The following is a 20943-nucleotide window of genomic DNA, read 5'->3' as shown; positions in this document are numbered from 1 at the left end:
GCCACGGCATGGATGACTGATGAACAGTGAGTTGATACTAAATAGTGTTGATAAAAATATATGTAAAATATGCAATGTTTTTGAAATGCTCTAAAATTTACAAATATGACATGTCTGTCGCATTACTTGAAGCACATTTATATATAATTGTGCTTCAAGTAATGCGACAGACATGTCATATTTGTAAATTCTAGACTATTTCAGCTGAACCAAAAGTTTTTATGCAAGGTGTTCAGAAAGTTTTGAGTGACTGTGTGTGTGTGTGTGTGTGTGTGTGTGTGTGTGTGAGAGAGAGAGAGAGAGAGAGAGAGAGAGTGAAGTAAGCGATAGAGGCAGACAGAGAGAGTGAGTAAGAGATAGAGTGAGTCAGTGAGTGAGAGAGGAGTATCCTGTGCTCTCTGCGCGTTGGCAAGAGTTTGTTGGAGCAGAGGGAAACAGTGCGCTCTGAACCATTTGGAAAGTTTCCAAAAAGGATCCTTAATAAACTCGTCACCTTCATGTCGGGACTGCTGAATTTTGCCCCACCGATGCTATGGTTACCTTTATTACGGTATGTCTGATTTTGTTTTGTTTCTGTTCAATCTGAGTTTTTAATTTTTTCCAGCGAATGTCACACAGGTTGGGTTTGACTCGGTGATCATGGACTGCACTTTCACTCGACTAGAGCAGGACAGTTCCAACTTACTTGATTTTACACCTTTCACTAGGAATGTGCCTGGAGTGAGCACTACCACTTTTCCACTCGGGTGTACATGATTTTTTTTCTTACATTTATTCTTTAGATTTGTGCGTAAAACGCGGTCGCGCCTCGTGTTTAGAAGCGAAAGCATTGCAAAATGTAGCAGCTGGAAAAAAACAAACAAACAAAAACAAAAAATTACGAATGCAGTGTACATCCTGAGATACAACTGAAAACTAGTAGCAAATTCATTGCTTTTCTTCCCTGATATGCAATGCTTTGAGTGGAAAACAGTAAGAGTTACAGGGGCGAAAGTGAAGTGGCTGCGACCCAAAACGCATCCTGTTGTAGTAAATATTGTGCTAAAACAGAACGCGATTATAGGTATAGGTGTAACATGACACAAAAACTAGTGATTACATTATGTGCCATGATTATTGATATATGTTATATTGAATAGTTTTTCCTTCACCAGAAACTTATGGCACATCCACATAAGCAAAGGCAGCAGATAGAGAAACTATTTAAAATGTGGGTTTGACATGCATGGACAATACATTTCATGCATGTTTATGCAAAGCATGTGGTTCCCCCCCTGGAATTTAAAGGAGCATGAAGTCACACCAATACTATGTGAAATTCTATGATTTTTTCAATAAATAAATAAATGATTATAAATAAACATTGTCATGTAAGGTCATATGCAGTACAGATGGAGTACATTAAGAGTTAATTCAGCACTGTAAGTGTTAATTCCACACTTGCAATTATTTGCGGTGTGTTTTCTTGGATAATTGTCTGCCAGTGCCTGAGGGGCAGAACTGACTTTACTCCCTGATTCAGAAACAGTAGCAGGCCATTCGTAAAAAGAATATACTTAAATAAGTAATGCAAATGTTGGCTGGAAAATCTAAATTCAAGAATATATTGTTGATGTTTTGTTGCATGTACAGTTTGCGTGCAGTTATATAACACACACACACACACACACACACACACACACATGCCCACACATATACATACTGTACACTGAAAGACCGAGTCAATGGGTTTCACTCTATGCGGTCTTGTATAGGCTTGCCATATGTGGAATCTGTCAAACAGCGTTAATAGACTTGACACAAAAAGCATCTGCTCTGGAATTAACTAAAGAATTTCAGGACAGAGGACAGGGTGAGACCCTGTAAATGAGACAAGCTAATGCATACTTACATATTGTTCATATAACTTAAACTATGGTCATTTTGCATACTATCAACATTTTACACTACCAAATTGACCAGAAAGTACTGTAAGAATGTATTTTATTTTTGCATTGCTTCAAGAAAAGTCTGTGTTTATCACCAGGAAGGTACACCAGGGTTGTTAGTGAATTGAAGATGGTTTGCAGGTGCTGCTTTGAGCAGAAATGGAATAGGAAACATCACCAGCAGGGCTTTTCCACATGCCATTAATTTAACAGGGCCATAAAGACTTTCAGACGGCCGTGTACATAGCTGAGATGTTGAAATTCCTGCAGTTCTTCTGAAAATTTTATTCAAAATAGTTCTGTATAACCAAAGTGTATAAAAATAAATGTGTATATAATTAATAAATACTTAATTTTGATTATTTGATTGGTGTTATTTTTCCTGGTCTGAGATCATTCAGAACAATCATTTTATAAAACAAGAAAATGTAGATGATATAAAGTACATGAAAATGTTGCATCTCTGAAATCTAAAGTACACTACATGGATAAAGGTTTGTGGACACCTGACTCTAAGATTCATATGCGGTTTTTGGACATCTTATTCCACACTAGTCCCCATTGCTGTTGTAAGGTTTCTGGGAAGATGTTTCACTAGAATGTGGTTGTGGAGATTTATGCTTATTTAGCCAAAGGAGGTTAGTATAGTCAGGTACTGATGTAGAGTAAGGAGGCCTGGGGTACAGTCACCATTCCAATTTATCCCAAAGGTGTTTAATAGGGTTGAAGTCAGAGCTCTATAGCAGGTCACTCACAATCTTTTACTCCAACCAATGTACACCATTCTACATTAGCAAATATATATATATATATATATATATATATATATATATATATATATATATATATATATATATATAATGGTAAGGATAGGTGAAAATTTGTAATGAATTAATTTAAATATTATGAAATAATATTAATGTATTGCCTTAACGAAATGCCTTTGTAGTTAATTAGTTACATTTGAAGTTTAGATATACTGTACGATAGATAGATAGATTGTCGCAATTGTTCAGCTATGAATTTTTTTTTTATTTTTTTTTTTACAAAAAATACTAAATAGTACCAAAAAAAGTACTTCCACAAGGCAAGACACTCCTCAGTACAGAATGCCTCCAGATGGTTTTAGGTCCTCTCTTGCTGACTTTCCTCTTTTACTCATGCCACAGGTTTTCAGCAGACTTTAGGTCAGGGAATTGGGATAGCCATATCACTAGTTTGATTCTGTGGTCGCTGAACCATTTTTATGTAAAGTTGAACATGTGTTTTGAATAATAGTCCTGTTGGGAGAATCAGCAACAGCCCAGCTGCTGCTTTTGCGTAGAAGCAGCCAGATTTCATTTCAACTCTCCCATAACATTACACATTCTCCATCATACTTAGCAGTGAAGATTTGTTTTATTTTTTTCTGTAAACCATTTTTTATGCCAAACCCACCTTGCATGTTGGATGTCACAAATTACTATTTGTGTCTCATCAGATTATAGACCTGTTTCCAGTTAAGATCCAGTAGTATCTAGCAAACTCCAGGTGCTTATGTAAGTGGTTCAGTAAAAGGAAAGGATGTTGCAAACAACTTTTTGGTATTTTTGCAGCATCTCATTGTAGATTTGTGCACCTGGTACTGTATATTTCTTACCATAAAAATTTTTGGGTTTTGTGTGCATATCTTATTGGTAATTGCTGTTCTAACAGAGGATTTTGGCATTTTCATACATTAATATATTTTAAAGCTATTGTGGGATTTATGAAGGTCATGCACACCGTTGTTTTATTACTTTTGCATTTTCTCCAATTTTTGTCTGTCTCAAATTGTTTGGTGGAAATTAATAACAACAAAAACAACAACAATAATACAAATGTGTGAAGCACAGTAAGAGTGGTATGTATTTAACAAGGAAGTATAGGTTTAAGTTGTGTTTTCGTTGTGGTCAGAGCTGTAGGGCCCATGTTCCAGACCTGGAAGAGACAGCAGCTAAATTATGCACATATTATAGCTTGTTCTAGCTCCAAGCAAAGAGGCTAAAGACTATTGTAGTAGTCATGTCAGGTGTGACAAATGCACATAAAAGGTATTCAGCCAAAAGCAAAAAGTGACATTCGTACTTTTTTGCTTAAAAAAGTGACATTCGTACTTTTTTGCTTACACATGAAACAATGAATTCAAAGCTAACCCGAATGGAAAGCAAGAGGCAGTCATTTAATATTATTCTATTCAGTATAGTGGCTCAGTTATGGCACAAACATGAATTATAACTGCACTTTAATAGTATATTAGATTATATATGATGTATATTTTATATATAATATTTATAATATAAATACATCAATATTTCGAGGTGAAATAGGCAAAAACAATTTCAAATTCAAGCACTATTCATGAATAGTGTGCTAATTGCATGAAGAATTTACTGATTCACTGTGATTCTGACCTTGAATTAATGCCAATTTTTAAACCAGTGGCAGATATCATGAGCTGTATTTTATCTTATTGCTTACTTGTGTTCACAATAAACTGTCACTTCATAATATTCAAAAAAATAAAGTGCTATTTTAGTAACTGCCAAACAATGATAGTGGAAACCATATAATAAAATCAAATTTAGGACTAGGACTTATCATGACCCCTATTTGAAGTTTATTTTTATATCTAATTCTATATAACCAATTTCTATATAGTCTTAAATTGTTGATTTTATGTGACTTTGTATTATATTAGACATTTGATAACTAATATTTTCTTTTCAGTCTGCATATGTGTGTAGATAAAAGGTATAAACACTTGAAAAAAATCAGTCTGGCACATTTCCCAGAACATTGACTTAAGTAGTATTGAAATCTGAATATAAACCCCAATGAGGTCTAGCTCAGATTTTTTCAGAAGCACAGAATGTTTTGGAATTCTGACCTTCACCTTTAAAGTACCAAAACAGTACTGCTATGCCTGGTTTGAATTTTTAAATAAGATTATTAATCTTGTAGAGATATGATACACAGAATCAGAATCTCACAGAAGAAACAGTCCATAAGTGAGGGATTTTCCTGCATTCTTTTCACCATGACTTTCTGGATTTATGATAAATTATGTCTATATTCTGTACATTCCCAGGCTTGATGTGACACAATTTTTTAGAACAGATTGACAGAGCTCCCCCACAGCTGGCTTGTCACTATAGAATCTGAACTGAAGATCTGGCCGGAAACTTTGAGTACTTGCATGTAGAGCATCAAAGGTCAAATCATACTCAAACATGGCCATACCCAAATACCCATACCCAGCATTGACCCCATGCTTTTTTGGTCTCCATATTCATACTGTGGGAAATACACAGTTTTGACCATAAATGGAACAGTTTGACCACTGAATATTTATTGACACCGAGTCTTTATTTAATGTGCATTTGGGAATTTTGGACTTTAGTACATGATGACATCCCAAGAATGAGTTACGTTACTCGTTTTCTTCATAAAAATTCTTTTTCACTTTAATGTTGCGTTGACAGCCTGAAGAAAACCAGGTACTACATGAGCAGGCATGCAGACATACGTGATCGTAATCAACTATGGCATCTGAGTCTAATTTCCTAAGTATTTAAGATCAGCTAAGAGATATAAGGAAAAGGTTTTTTCCTCTGTTTATCACTGAAGTGTACTGCGTATTATAACATATAACAAACTGTACAACAAAAAAGAAACTTACCTTTGGATAGCTTCAGGGTAAACTGGCTTTTCTATTGTGTGTGTCTGGGACGTGTGTCTTTTTTTTTTTTTCTTGCAAAACAAAATGTGTGCTCAGTCCTTGGGGTTATGTGTTAATTTGTGCATTTGTGTTAATAGTGCCTAGAGCTATTTATAATACATGAGCAAAATTAGATTGCATTGGCTGATGATTGGGAACAGTCCATATTATATTTGATAATTTAATTAAAGCATATGATTCTTAATTTTTTGGTCATCTTGCATGTAATTGCAATAACTCTTTTGTGCCCTTATCACACTTACCTTGTATTGTGCAGACCTGATGAGAATTTTTGTTAGTTTGGTCTATTTTAACGTGCAATATGTGAACAATTCTTTCATACCCTAGCCAGCATTGGGGGGTCTCATCAAGTCCTCATCCAAATGAACTGATTCTATTTATACCCATCCACACCTTAATGGTGCTGATAACTTTTATTATCAAGGTTTAGTTTTTTGTTTTTACTTTTAAGATGACATTTATTTGAATCTTTGAGGCTGGTATAGGCAATATAGCTGCCCCACAGTGAAACTCTACATACAAATTTCTTTGTGTTAATACCAAAAAATCCCAGTCACCCTGGAGAACAACAGAAATATTTCAAGAATATGTTATTCATGGTGACTGTGAGATTAATTGACTATCTGCATAACCACTATTTTGTTTTTAGCTGTCAAAATACTCAAACATTAAATGATCAAAATACTAAAATCACACTTTCTTTTGTGAGAACTAGTAAGAAGGGTTCACATACCAGTCAACTCCTTTCCCATATAAGGATAGAAATCTATTGCATGGAAGGAATTCAAAATCTTAGAAATTCTTTAAGAAACACATCACAAAAATGTAAAATCTGGTGTAAATGTAAATGTGTAAAGTAAATGTACAGTAAATGAACTGGGTGTGATTATAATTATGGGCCCGAAATTTGGGAGAATAGTAATAATAACTAAAGTGTCAGGTTTCCCCTCCCACACCAACCTATCAATTATCCAGTGAAAACACTGAGCACTGAGTTTCATCCATAAATATTACTGACAAAGCTGACACAAGCTAATTTTTATATGAAAGATTTTAGGGCAAAGAGACGTTTTTTTTCAAAGGTAAATTATTAAAAAATTTGGTTCCGTAGTTACTTTTAAATATAAATTGCTATAGAGCAAAGAATTTGAATAATAATTGAATAAAAATATAACTTTGTGAGTGCAGTTTTGATCAGATTAATATTTTAAAGAAAGCACTTAAGATAGTTCACAGTAGAAGTGTCTGACTGATAATTGATTCGATTGTTAAGAAAACGTCTAGCCTGTTATATAGCTGAACTGTAATCATCAGCACCTGGTGTTATAAAAAGGCAGCAGGCTTGAGATATGAATACATTTCCACACAAAAACAGTGTTTTATCACAGACTGTTGTCACTGAAGGATTTGTTTTTGTTCTGAAAACCAAAATACTGCAATCATTTCACAGTAAATTATTCAGAATACTTTTTACTGACCTCATGGCTGGATCTGAGTCAATCAAAACAATAAAACTCAATTCATCAAGGGAGAAATTCTGAAATGCTGTCAGTAGTATGTAAATATTTACCCTGCTGTGGCTGCTGGAAAAATATTATCTAATCGCAAATTATAAAAACAGAAGTGTAAATATTTCAGACATAATCATAGTGTCAGACACATTCAACAGTGTTTGTGTCGCCTTCAACCAATTCAGTTTATCTATCACAGATTCCCAAGAAGACCTTGCTTTAGATCATATTGATTTTGCAATACGAAAGATTTATCAAAGTAGTTCGATAAAGATTAGTCTCAGGATATTATCACTAACAGGGTATATCCTTTACTGTCAGATTTTTTAAAAGTCTGTGCCTTTTACTGTCAACTGTTTTACTGATTTTTCAAAACAAGGCTACCATTTTCATACACAGCACTGTCTTTTTCTGCTTTCAACATATTCGTTATTTTATTTTGTTTGGCAGAGTAATATCAGTGGTGTAGAATGGCGGGTGCTCAGAACTTACACCGAGCCTTTATTTGCCTTTAAAAGGTATCATGGGCGAATATGAACACTAATCTCTCTTTTAGAACGAGCATTCCCCGTCTATGCTCTGCTCTTTGGCACCAAGATGGAATGTGTTTTTAATGAAAAAAATAACCCCCTAATTTATGAAACAAATGTTTCCTCTGTCACTGAATATATATGCTTCAAAAACACAAGTGTAATTTAAATCTTATTTCTAAAAAATAATCAGAAAATATTCCATAGGAAAGATACTGACTTTTATGTAACTAGTCGAGATTTTTCTATATGTAAACATGTACAATTTTAAAGCCCCACGTTAAAGAATCCTTTTAAACTGAGCTTACAATAAATTGCAGAAATATTTTGTCTTAAAATGACAACTGACTGCAGGCTCAGCACTTTAAAATCATTAGGGAACCTACAATTTCAAGTATTGGCAGAGAGTGTGTGAGAGATCACACATGCAGTGCACTTTGTGTTAATAGGAGGTGTTGAGCGCTGCTGGCAAAGCCAGACATTCAACCTGTGCTCCAAACACATGGTTGCATAGCTACAAGGCAGCAGTGACAAAGTCTTTCCTCTGCCTTTCATCCCTAATCCTCAGGAACAGACGTGCAGTTCCTCATGTGAATGTCACAAAGTGTTTGTTACACACTCTTAGGAGACATGCATGGAATGTATTCATTGTTAGGTCATTGTGACTGGATGTGTCAGAATGTACTAGCAAACATCCATTTCTATGTTGACCTTATGTTAGTCTCTAAAGGTCTGATATTAAGCAGTGTGTACCTGCAGACAATGTGCCTTTCGAAAGTTTTCTTATACAAAGTCTGTTTTGTAACAAAAAACCCCTACAGAACAGTTTAGCTCTTATCTGTTTAATTTGTAGAGTATGTGCTAAACACCTATAGTGCCAGAACATCATAAAGCCATTTAATGCAAGAAAAATATCTGAAGTCCAAAGATAATTAAAGCTAAATGTAAAGTCATCACAATGTACAGTGTGTATGTATAGATTTCTCTGACTAGAAATATTTGTCTGTTTGAACTTGATGTGATTTCAGAGACTGTGGGGTCGAGTCTGTGTGCTGAAAGCATTCCGCAAGGTCTCTAAATGTAAACCAAGAAGTGTGCACAAAGCATTCTTTCCTGTCTTTTGCTTTCCTCCAGATGGTGTATGGTGCTAATCATAGATCCAGATTTGGGGGTTCCAGAAACTCCTGCTTTACGGGAACATCTGGATATTTGGAAAGCATTAGGTCTTAGATGTTTGTAAATCCTGGGTGGTTGGACATCAAATCGATTTCTGTTAAGGTGTTTTTCCATTGCACAAAAGGAACTGGGCAACTGGATTCAATGGATTCTAGTTGTTGCTCACGGATTTCACCAACTGCTGTGGCTATAATGTCATTGATTGTCGCTATGTACCTCCACCATAGTTAATTCCAACATGAAAGCACTGCACAGATTAAATTCTTTTGTCTGATCTGACAGTCAGTAAATTCATATTGACTGTCTTAATACCTTAATGTTTGAATTTATCTGTTAGAAAACCACAACATTCATTTAAAATTGTCAGTTTGTGTATAGTGTGTACACAAACAGCATGCCTTTGTATACATATCTGGTTTGTAACAGCTACAATAAGGTCTTGTTGATGCCCATCTTGTGCATGTATGTTTTATGATCCTTTGAACTGGAATTATTGGTACTGATTTGGTGGTAAACAGAAAAGGCACACTACATGTTATCTGCAGCCAAAAGCTCTTGTACTGTGCAGTGGAAAAATCTCTTTTTCTTATTTATGAAAGCTTGATATGAAAGATGTGAATGTGAGGTGAATGTTCTTGTCTGATGCAGTCCAGTATATTCTGTCACAAACCAAATGTGCTACTAGTTTCTTATCAGTATGCACTGTTGTCACAGTGTGGAAATTATAGACCTTTTTTAAATCTCACAAGTCTCATAAAGGACTTAAAAGGGTGTATTTCTGCTTCACCCAGAATACTCAGGACAGACTGGGTCTGCATCATCACCCTGACACAGATATGATGTTCTTTAAACTGAATGTAGTGGATTTAAGCAAATGAAATCCTTAGAAGATGAGTAAACCAAAGTGTTTATAAGGTCCCGACTTAAAGAAAGTTCACAGCATTGCAACAGTTAGTGTGGAGTAAACTGTCCTTACAAGATAGCCTCATGTGTTTGCCAGTGGGCTTATCTTTAACACACCATAGGCCTATATAGGCTTCAGTGATGATCTCAGTTGTATCTGGTGTAATAAATGAGGTTTATGCTGTGAATAACAGGACTCGAGTCTGGCACTTGTAGTTTACATGTTGTTGCTAGACTTTCATTATATTGAATGAAACAAATTACCTTCTGTTATAATTCCTTATATGCAGTAACCATCTGTACACGCAAAGTAAGTGCCTCTGGGGTGCACACAATTGAGAAAAAAATGGAGCACCTGGTCTCAGTTAGTCACTTGGATGTTCAGACCGGGATTATAGTCTCAAGGACTGTTAGAGCTTATTGGGTCTTGCACAGAAGAATGCGCTGTCAATAAGATTTTAAATATATATATGGTAGTGTGTGTGTATATATATATATATATATATATATATATATATATATATATATATATATATATATATATATATATGTCTATATTTAATAGTAGTATTACATTATGGATCATATATTCAGAAGACGGAGAGAGAGAATTCATAGGATCTGAAAAGTGTTGTGGTTTGCACTCAAATATGCTGTTTTAATCCCATGTGAATCTACTGTAAACTGTTCTACACCCGCAGAGTAATAAACTGTGCAGTAACAGCATGTGCTAAGATGAAGAGCTCAGATAATACTGTGTGGTTTAAGAGGCCGTGGCTAATCCCAAAGCAATCCGCTGGGAGTTTAAAGCTCACATAGTGGTAAGCCTCCTTGGCTGGTTTTAGGGGATGTGCGTAGGCAGTGAAGAACCCACACACAGCAAAATCCTAGCACTGAATTAACCCTTACTGTGGTCATTTATATCCAACTGGACTTGTGAGTACAGTAAGAACTCTGGGCATCAATTCAACACAAGGGATTTTGCAGGCTTGAGGCCACTGCCAGGACAGAAAAGCTGCCATTGCAACCCACAACAGCCTAGCACAACCCAATGCAATCGTCACACATAAATACACAAATTCCCAATTGCTGTATTTTAAATGTTTGAAGGAAGGTCCATGCACCAAACTTCATGCAACTTAGTGTAGTAAAGTAGTTTAATGTAACTACTTTCAAAAGAAAAATTGCATAGTCACAAATTGTATTTACACTTTGTTTTTCATTTCTGCATGCAAGTTGAGTTTGCTTAAGTCTCGTAAAGGACACATTTAAGCAGTACTTATATCTATATGGTAATAAAAAAAATTCTGTAAAATAAAACCAAACTGGTTTTGAGTGTTATCTACACACTTAATATATTATCTCACAAAATAGGCTCAATTGCATTGTGATTTATTAGATCATACTGTGGTATATTAGAGATTTAATCTACAGAGCATATGGGTTTCACCAGGTGGTGAATTTAGCATGCTTGTGTAATAAAGAAAATCATGATTAAGGTTTTAAAACAGGTTGAGCTTTTATGGAATCGCTTAGAATGTGTAAATGAAGATTTCAATTCAGTAATCTTTATTTGACATGTGCAAGCAGTAGTAGGTAATAAATTATGTAAAAATTAAACTAGCAAAAAAGATATACAGTTCAGAAGCAAAGGTTAAATCCTGAATTAAAAGTAACACATCATAGCTTACAGTGAAGTGCAACAAGGGATAATAATAACAGGTACTTGTGTTTAAATGATAACTTGTGTTTAAATGATAATAAATGTGTGTGGATCACAAGATTAAAGTTATATAAGTACCCTTTGCTTGAATCAGATCGATCGTCACGGATATTTTGAGAGCGGCAATTGTGCATGACAAAACATTTTTTTTGGGGGGTCTAGTGGTCGAAGTTGATCTGGAACACATCTCAGAGTCATTAAGCAGTGTGCTTAAGAGCTATTTGACAACAGTTACCTTGTGTTTAGGAAGAAATACGAAGCATTTGTCTGGGCAGCTTGGCACATTATCCCTGCTGCTTCCAGTCCGGCTGCTAGGCTGCTTTATGAACAACATTCTTCTGATCCGCTGATGATCAGTCCACTCCTGCAGCTATTCCTGCTGCCATTCACCCCTGACACATGTGACCACGAGGGCAACTGTCCTTATCTTGCGCATGCTGTTTGTTGCGTAATTTTAAGTTCTCTTATCAAAGACACATTGTTGGCAGTTTAGAAATACCTTAGAGCTCTGCAAAATGTAAAAGCTGCAAGGCAAAGTTCAAACACAGGGTGAAAAGCATGGAACTCACGTTACATTTTTTGGTAGGCATGCAGGATAAAATGCAAAACAGGTTCTGACTGAAACATTACCCCAAAGTTCAATGCTGACTTTATTAAATCATAGGGTTATAGAGCCTTAGTGCACACAAACTTTGTTTTTTTTTTTTCACACCCATCCTAATTTAATGTAGAACAGAATGTATTTGGGTCCTTACCAAAGTGCTATTGTGATAATCACTATACTGATGTACTGATAAGGAGCCTCATTACCAGCACTTGAAATACACCGCTGTGGCTTGGCACAAGGATATCAAAGCAACACACTGACTTGAGTAATGATCTTAGTGATTTACCAGGTAAATATGCAAATATACCATATATATATATATATATATATATATATATATATATATATATATATATATATATATATATATATATATTTGCATATTTATATATATATATATATATATATATATATATATATATATATATATATATATATATATATATATGTATATGTATATTTAAACAAATTAATGTTTATTATTAGTGAAACCAAACTCAACATAGAGCATGAAGACAAAATATTCTTGTAAATGTTTTAAAGTAATTATTGTGATTTAAATTACATAAATCATCAGACTTTTTGCTTTGTTTCCACACGGACGGTTTTAATTGCCAGATGTGTGCAACTTGGCAGATTGTGGTGCTTGATTTGAGAATTGGCACATAAAACCAACTAAAAAAATAAAACCAATCCTCATTCTCTTACTGGAACAGTTCCTGTGCACAACCTTCTTAATACATTTGCAAATCTGGATGTCATTTGAGTACATCTGTGTTCCTCTGAGGGCTAAATTTCCTCTGCTTATGCAACAGGATGACGGACAAGAAAGAGAATCACTGTACCTTGTGATAATCAAGATAAATTTGTAAACAATTTTGAAACAAACTACCCTAACAGTGCTTATATTCTGATTGCATGAAAACACTGCTGGTCTTTTAGAAAAATTACCCTAACAGATAATCTTGCATTAGAAATTTACAGTACAAGACAAGATGTTAAAAGCTGAAAGTTCAAACCTTTCACTCTGCATTAGATTATGATATCTATTGTCTATAAGAGGGATCAGGGTATATTATTACTTCTAATCTATGAGGCTTATAAATCTCCAAAGCCCATAGATAAAAATAAAAAAGAACAATAAGGCTGTGGACCTGACCACACACTTATAAGTTAGACTTAATTGGATGGAATAGATTAGAAAAGATAGATGTTTTTTAAATTTATTTTATTCTTCTTTATACATGGAACAGTAAATACAGTACCTCCTAGTTTTGGTAATGTGCAGTATGTGCATGCTCAGTGCTTAATATAAGCTGTTTCTCTGTTTCCTGTTTCACTCAATAAAATATATTTAAACTAAATAATAATGAGACAAATTGTTTACTGTTCATCTTCAAGGAATTAAATGTGTACATGGTATGTGCACTGTAAAAATCAGTCACTCCTCACTCCTCATGAGAGGCATGCCTTCTTTCATTTTTGTTAAATATCTGTAAAATGGCAAACAAAAAACTGCCTCAAGCCTGAAACTCAGCCAACCATTTATTTGTGCTTTGTGTCTGATAAATCTCTGGAAAAAAAAGATTTTTTTTTCCAACTGAAATTTAAAAGAGCATGCTGAAGTATGCTTTTTTGTTTATTCTAGTGCTTTTGGGATTTTATAGCTAAGTTAGAGTTCTCATAAAATACATTGTTACACAAAATGTTATTTATGTTCGGCCCCACATAGGGTAGTACTGTAAGATTGATAAGATCAGTAAGATCAGTAATGCTCTTATCTTAAATGACATATATCACTGATTTAGCTAGTAGGAGGACAGTGGAAATGTGAAAGCATTGAATTCATGTACAAAACTCATGTGGCATTATTTGATCCACTGAATGTAAAGTAATAATGACAGTGTATTGTCCTAAAGTGTATTTGATTGTATATGTGACAACTTATGACTGTAATGAGGCAGCCATTATATTAATCTTGACCCTGACAAAAAATATGATTTTTTAAATAAACACACTTTACATGATTTCCTCCTTATGGTTGGTATTCAGCCTCCTAAAGAAAAGACATTCCAATGAATGCAAGATAAACACACTTAAAATCCTGTCTAACAGTCCCAGGTTAGATAGATGAAAAACAAATATAATTTAATTCCTTTACCCATCCTGAGGCATCCTGAGGTTGTGCCAGTTCCAGTTGTGTCCTACCTCGTGAAGATTATGGACCTTCAAAGAGTAGATGCCGACCCTGTAAACATCCTGAACAAATCTAGAGATGTACCAGCACCATTTGGATGAGGATAAAATTGGAGAATTTAAATGAGGATGGGTTTCTTTTTGAGTCTAGTTCAAGGTTTCTTCCTCATACCATCTAAGGGAGTTTTTCCTCCCCTAACTTACCCCAGGCTGCTCATTAGGGATAAACACACATAATTCACTTATATTAATTGCTTTTTCTGTAATTCTTACATTCTATAAAGCTGCTTTGAGACAATGTCCATTGTGAAAGGAGCTATAGAAATAGACTTGAACTTAAACTTGACTTATATAGCACCTAAGACCAATTTAATGGCTAGTAGGGTCTCTGAATTCCCTGCTCTGTATATATTTGCCTTATTTGAAATGTTCACATGGTGAAGTTATAAATTACCTTATGGGAGGTTTTCATGAAAGCATATATACACACAGGGTTCTCAGGGGGATGAGGCCCAAGTATACACTATTTGGTTTTATTACTCAGCAGTTTTCCATATGACAAATGACAATTTGATGCACCAGCTGCTGCGACTGACATTTCTGTCTTAAAACATCAATGTCATCATTAGTTGAGCTCAGGGACGAGACACAGAACTTAAATTTGGCATCATCTTTAGTCAATTAAAAGAAATTACATTCAAAGAGACATTATGCTTGTCATATGGTAACAATTTTCCACTTATATTCCATTTTTATCTTTTGTTGTCTAGTACTGGATGTGCTGCCAGTTTGAGTTATTTTATACTGATACTTGAGACAGTAAAAACAAAGCTGTTAATGTAAAAGGGTAAAGTAAAATATTGTGTAAATAACTGATAGGCTTGTCATCCTTATATTGATTTAAAAGTGATTAGTAAGCAGTTTTCTTAACTGCAGTGTCAAAATTCAAATAATAGGTCATACAAAAAATAGTTCAGCAGACAGGTAGAGCAGCATTTTGGGACACTATACAGGCAGAAATGTGTAGATACCTGACCTCATATGTGCTTATTAAACATCTCATAATAATCTGCATTCTTCTGATTTTGAAGATTTATGGTTTTTCAACCACAAGTGCATAGGTAAAATCATATACTGATGTGGGGTGAGGAGAATACTACGTTAATGCTTTCATGATGATAACTTATTACATTTACTAATTATTAGGTAACAGAAAGTAAGAAGGTTTATACATAAACAGCCGCAGACTGATGTATTATTAATAACCATTAATAATCTTCTTCCTCTTTTGGCTTCTCCCATTAGGGGTCCCACAGCGGATCATCCTTCTAGATACCCCCCTGTCCTGTACATCTGTCTCTTTCAAACAAACTACCTGCATGTCTTCCCTCACCACATCCTTAAACCTCCTCCTTGGTCTTCCTCTTTTCCTCCTTCCTGGAGGCTCCATCCTTAGCATTCTCCTACCGATATACCCCATGTACCTCCTCTGCACATGTCAATCCATCTCAATCTCGCCTCCCTCATATTGTCTCCAAAACATCCTACATGCTATTACTGTCCCTCTTATAAACCTATTTCTAGTCCTGTCCATCCTCATCAATCCCAACAAAAACCTCAACATCTTCAGCTCTGCTACCTCCAGCTCCACCTCCTGTCTTTTACTCAATGGCACTGTCTCTAAACCTTGCAACATCGCAGGTTTTACCACAGTCCTATAAACTTTCCCTTTCAATATCACAAAGTACTCCTGCCACTCTTCTCCACCCACTCCACCCTGCCTGCACTCTTTTCTTCACTTCTCTAACACACTCTCCATTACTTTGCACTGTTGAACCCAGATACCTGAACTCATCCACCTTCTCCACCTCTTCTCCCTGCAACCGCACCACTCCACTGCCCTCCCTCTCATTCACACACATGGACTCTGTCTTACTCCTACTGACTTTCATTCCCCTTCTCTCCAGCACATACCGCCACCTTTCCAGGCTCTTCTCAACCTGCTCCCTACTCTCACCACAAATATCACAACCATTAATAATGATAATAGCTAAATATTAACAGCATGCCTTTCCATTTTGTTGATGTTAATAAAAATGTCTTGCAGTGTGTTTTCAGACACCTGTTAACCCAAATTAAAATGAAACACTCCACTAATCTGGGCCACAAACATTGACCTGGTAACTGATAATAAATATGTTTGGAGTATAGCCAGATACAGTCACTAGGTTGAAAAGTGTAGTGACCTGATTTAATCCCCCATGGCTCTGCTTGAAGAGCATCCTAATGACTGGAAATTGGGGTGTGATTAGTTGACAGACCTAAGAAAGCCAAAGGGCACAGTAATTGTGTATAATAACATCACAGCAATGAGTTTAGTCAGTCAATGTATAGATGGGATGCATGAATGCATATACTAGATGACATCTTAAACTAGGGCATGGCACTGATTTAAATGGTGTCTACAACAACAAAATATCCTGAACACACTAATACTCATGTATTTCAGGAGAGTCTACAATTTTGTTGTCTATAGCATTTATTTGTGGCACCCGTTAGAGTTAATGTCTTTATTCTTCCAGCACCTCTTGATTTGCTCTTTCATAATTATTTTGTGTGGAATGTCCTACTGCAACCTCAAATATTCCTCCTAAAAAAAAAAGCATCTGAATGTTTTAGCAGGAGTGCTAAAAATGTCAGTTTATATGATTACATGTTTGTTCAGTATGTCACAGAAAACCAATCTAAAATAATTAAGGGGTATTTACCAAACCATACTTACAGTGCAGCCTAGTAGAAGGCAAGTTTCCCACAATCCTGATTAAAATAGAGGCATTTCTCTTTTGGAGGCAAACCTTGAAACAGGTCTTTCTGCTTGATAAAGGTACTGAAAAGTCTATCAATAGTCATATTTTTCTCTCAACAAGCCAGCTTCATCTGGGAATCAGAAGATGGGTATACTGTGGTCATAAAGGGATGGACATGGTCAGCATCAATAATCAAGTAGGCTGTGGCGTTGACACGATGCTCAATTGGTACTAATGGGCCCAAACTGTGCCAAGAAAATATCCCCCACACCATTACACCACCAACACCAGCCTGAACTGTTGATACAAGGCAGGATGGATCCATGCTTTCATGTTGTTGACGCCAAATTCTGACCCTAACATCCGAATGTCGCAGCAGAAATCGAGACTCATCAGACCAGGCAACTTTCCAATCTTTTATTGTCCAATTTTGGTGAGCCTGTGCGAATTGTAGCCTCAGTTTCCTGTTCTTAGCTGTCAGGAGTGGCACCCGGCGTGGTCTTCTGCTGCTGTAGCCCATCTGCCTCAAGGTTCGACGTGATGCTCTTCTGCATACGGTTGTAACGAGTGTTTATTTGGGTTACTGTTGCCTTTCTATCAGCCCGAACCAGTCTGGCCATTCTCCTCTGACCTCTGGCATCAACAAGGCATTTGCGCCCACAGAACCGCCGCTCACTGGTTATTTTCTCTTTTTCGGACCATTCTCTGTAAAACCTAGTGATGGATGTGCGTGAAAATCCCAGTAGATCAGCAGTTTCTGAAATACTCAGACAAGCCCGTCTGGCACCAACAACCATGCCATGTTCAAAGTCACTAAAATCACGTTTCTTCCCTATTCTGACGCTCGGTTTGAACTGCAGCAGATTGTCTTGACCATGTCTACATGCCTAAATGCATTGAGTTGCTGCCATGTGATTGGCTGATTAGAAATTTGCGTTAACGCGCATCAAGACTGATTAATTAATTTACTGTTATTTAGTTTTAGAAAATATTTTTTATTAGAATATTAATTTTATTGCCAATTCAAAATTTTATTTGTAACTGTTTATAGTTGTTTACTTAGACTCCTCTTCATTTCTCTCTTCAGGTCTTACAGGTGAATCTAGTGATGTCCATCCTTCTGTACGTGATATTCCTCACGTACCTTTATTGCGTCTCAATCACTGCCATGAACAAGCAGCGGCCCACGCAGGACCCCATCAACACTCTCATTGTCAAACTGCTGCAGGCAGACATAAGCCGTCGACAGCGGCAAGATGATGGGAGCCAGGATACACCTATGCCCACTTCCCTCAATGCACCTACAGATATGGAATACCCCCAGCATGTCAGCTCTGCTTATCAGCCTAAGAGGTCTATGGCTGATGAGCTCTTGAGGCAGCATAAGCGCTACAACTCCCCACGAGTGTTACTGAGTGAGCGGCCACCACTGCAACCCCCACCCTTATACCTCATGAATGACTTTGAGGGTGCTCGGGACTCTCAGAGCACCAATAAGACGCGGCAAAAGCGTTATGCTGAGCACAAGAGCTACCGTGGTGAGTTCTCAGTTTGTGACAGCATGAGCCATTGGGTGACCGACAAGACCACAGCAGTGGACATCCATGGTTTTGAGGTCTCGGTGCTTACGGAGGTGGACATAAAGAGGTCAACTATGAAGCAATACTTTTACGAGACAACCTGCCAGACCAGCAAGCCAGTTAAGAGTGGCTGCCGTGGTATAGACGAAAAGCACTGGAACTCGCAGTGCAAAACCTCACAGACGTACGTACGAGCCCTCACCAAATTCAACAACGTGATGAACTGGCGCTGGATACGGATAAACACCTCATGCGTTTGCGCACTTTCACGCAAACACCGCAGGACGTAAAAGTTAAGAAAACTCTGTACTGTGCAACTAATCCACTGTCTTTCTATTTTACCCTGGGAGGTTGTAAATATGATATAAATTATTATTTAAGTTATATGAAACACATGTAGCCGTTACATGTTTATATGATGTATAAATATATTTGTGTTATTTATTTAAGTTGTTATCAAAGCATATTCTAAAGAAAAAGAGAGAGGCATAAATGGACATAAGATGACTTAAGATATAGAATGCCACTAAGCTAAGAGAGCATTACAGGGTGAAACTATGTGCCTTGCTTCTACACCTTCAACAGTCAAAGGATATATCACTCGTTAAGACCTAAATCCTGGAATCAGCTACAATTGAAATATAAACTGTGGTATAATTAGATTGAGAAAAAAAAATCACATCCTCATCACTCAACAACAGTATTGCATCAGTCTGTGCTACTGATATTGTGCTGTCATTATGTCTGGGAAAAAAGAAGTCATAGTTCAGATCTTATTTACTTTCAAGAAATATGCCACAGAGCATATGAGTTATATGTGTATCGCAAAATGCATGAAATTGTTAAATATATATTTTTGTATAACTCATCTACTTGTGCAAACAATGCAATGCATATGGGTTTACTGGTCACACAGATTTATGTACAGAAAACAATAGTTAATGGCTAATTTCAGAAACATTATACCCCATGGTTAATACCAGTACAGCAATGAACCCAAGAATTGAAGCCATTTTTCATATATCTGGATGGGGTCTTTAAAAGGGGAATTCAGTAAAAAAAAAGTCCTTGTGTCAAACTATAACAATGATTGATGTATTGCCTTTGATCACAAAAACCTAATATTGTTCAACTTTTCACATCATTTTGCCACATGAAACATAAAAAGAAAAAACTAGTTAAAGTCATTAACTGCACATACAGTAGAAGGAAGAAGGATGGTAGGGAAAGTAGATGTGATTTCATTAAGCAATAGCATGCTGACTGAATAAAGCTCCTGGCAAAATGGAGGAATAATGGGTGCACATTCCACTTTCCTTCATAAACCCTGTAGATTTTACCAGAGACCTTTGACCTAAGCCTTTGACCCAGCTTACCAAAGATCACAGTTGCTTCTTCACACATTGTCAATCAAAAACTACTGCCAAGTTCATTTTCCAATCTTTTAAACGCTTTAGCAGAACAAGAGTAGCAAAAAACAAATGTATTAAAGCCAAAATGTACTTTTACAGTGGAGTAAAGCCCACAAAAAAATGCTAGGATTTGAGTACCATTAAGAAGTTTTGCTTCTCTTGAGATTATTTCGAAGATTAACAAAGGGGACATTTTCTTTATTTTGAAAGAAAGCTAGCCAATTTCTCTCCCTTTTTGGTAGGAACAAATATGCCAACGTCTTGATACTAGAAGGGCTATTTTCATAGTACCTTATCAACATCTCCAATACAAATGTTATTTGCCACCTTTGCTATTTTCCACAATGCTATGCTGTTACTCATTCTTTTTTATTTAAAAATAACGATACCAAAAAATGCCTTTAAAAAAAAATGGGTTCAGTAATTTAAAAAGGGTCGCACTCACTTTCATCAAATGTCTTGCCCTGTCTTAACTGATGACAGTTCACGCTATACCTCAAATAAGCATATGCAATCACAGCAGTTGTCTTTTTAATGAACTGGTAAAAGCTTGATCCATGAGTCATGTTGTGGTTGTTATACACTATACACTGGGGATCCATTTACCAAACACATTGTTTGAATCCAAGGGTGGTTGTTGTTTTTTTTCACCAAACCAGAGACAAATAGATCGGTCCTTTAAAAGAAAAGGTCCATTTCAGAGCAAATGGTTTCTATATCTAGGCAATGTACCACCTAGATTTTAAGACTTCCAGATGTCATTTTTTGTTTGATTTAACCCATCAAACAAAAGGTTGCCTCTAGGTTATC

At 36.1% G+C, this 20943-nt stretch overlaps 1 protein-coding gene across 1 annotated transcript; it reads left to right on the top strand.

The window, feature by feature from the left end:
- The first annotated feature begins 316 nt into the window (after window positions 1–316).
- On the top strand, window positions 317–19112 carry ntf3 (neurotrophin 3). The gene is made up of 2 exons (XM_046874421.1): window positions 317–550; window positions 18229–19112. Exons 1-2 carry the CDS (start codon window positions 533–535, stop codon window positions 19009–19011), a joined length of 801 nt encoding a protein of 266 aa, XP_046730377.1. The 5' UTR covers window positions 317–532; the 3' UTR covers window positions 19012–19112.
- Window positions 19113–20943: the final 1831 nt, after the last annotated feature.

This window comes from Silurus meridionalis, chromosome 18, assembly GCF_014805685.1.
Source record: "Silurus meridionalis isolate SWU-2019-XX chromosome 18, ASM1480568v1, whole genome shotgun sequence".
Taxonomy (NCBI): Eukaryota; Metazoa; Chordata; class Actinopteri; order Siluriformes; family Siluridae; genus Silurus; species Silurus meridionalis.
The sequence above is the reverse complement of the archived record's forward strand: the minus strand, read 5'-3'. Positions and strand labels throughout refer to the sequence as shown.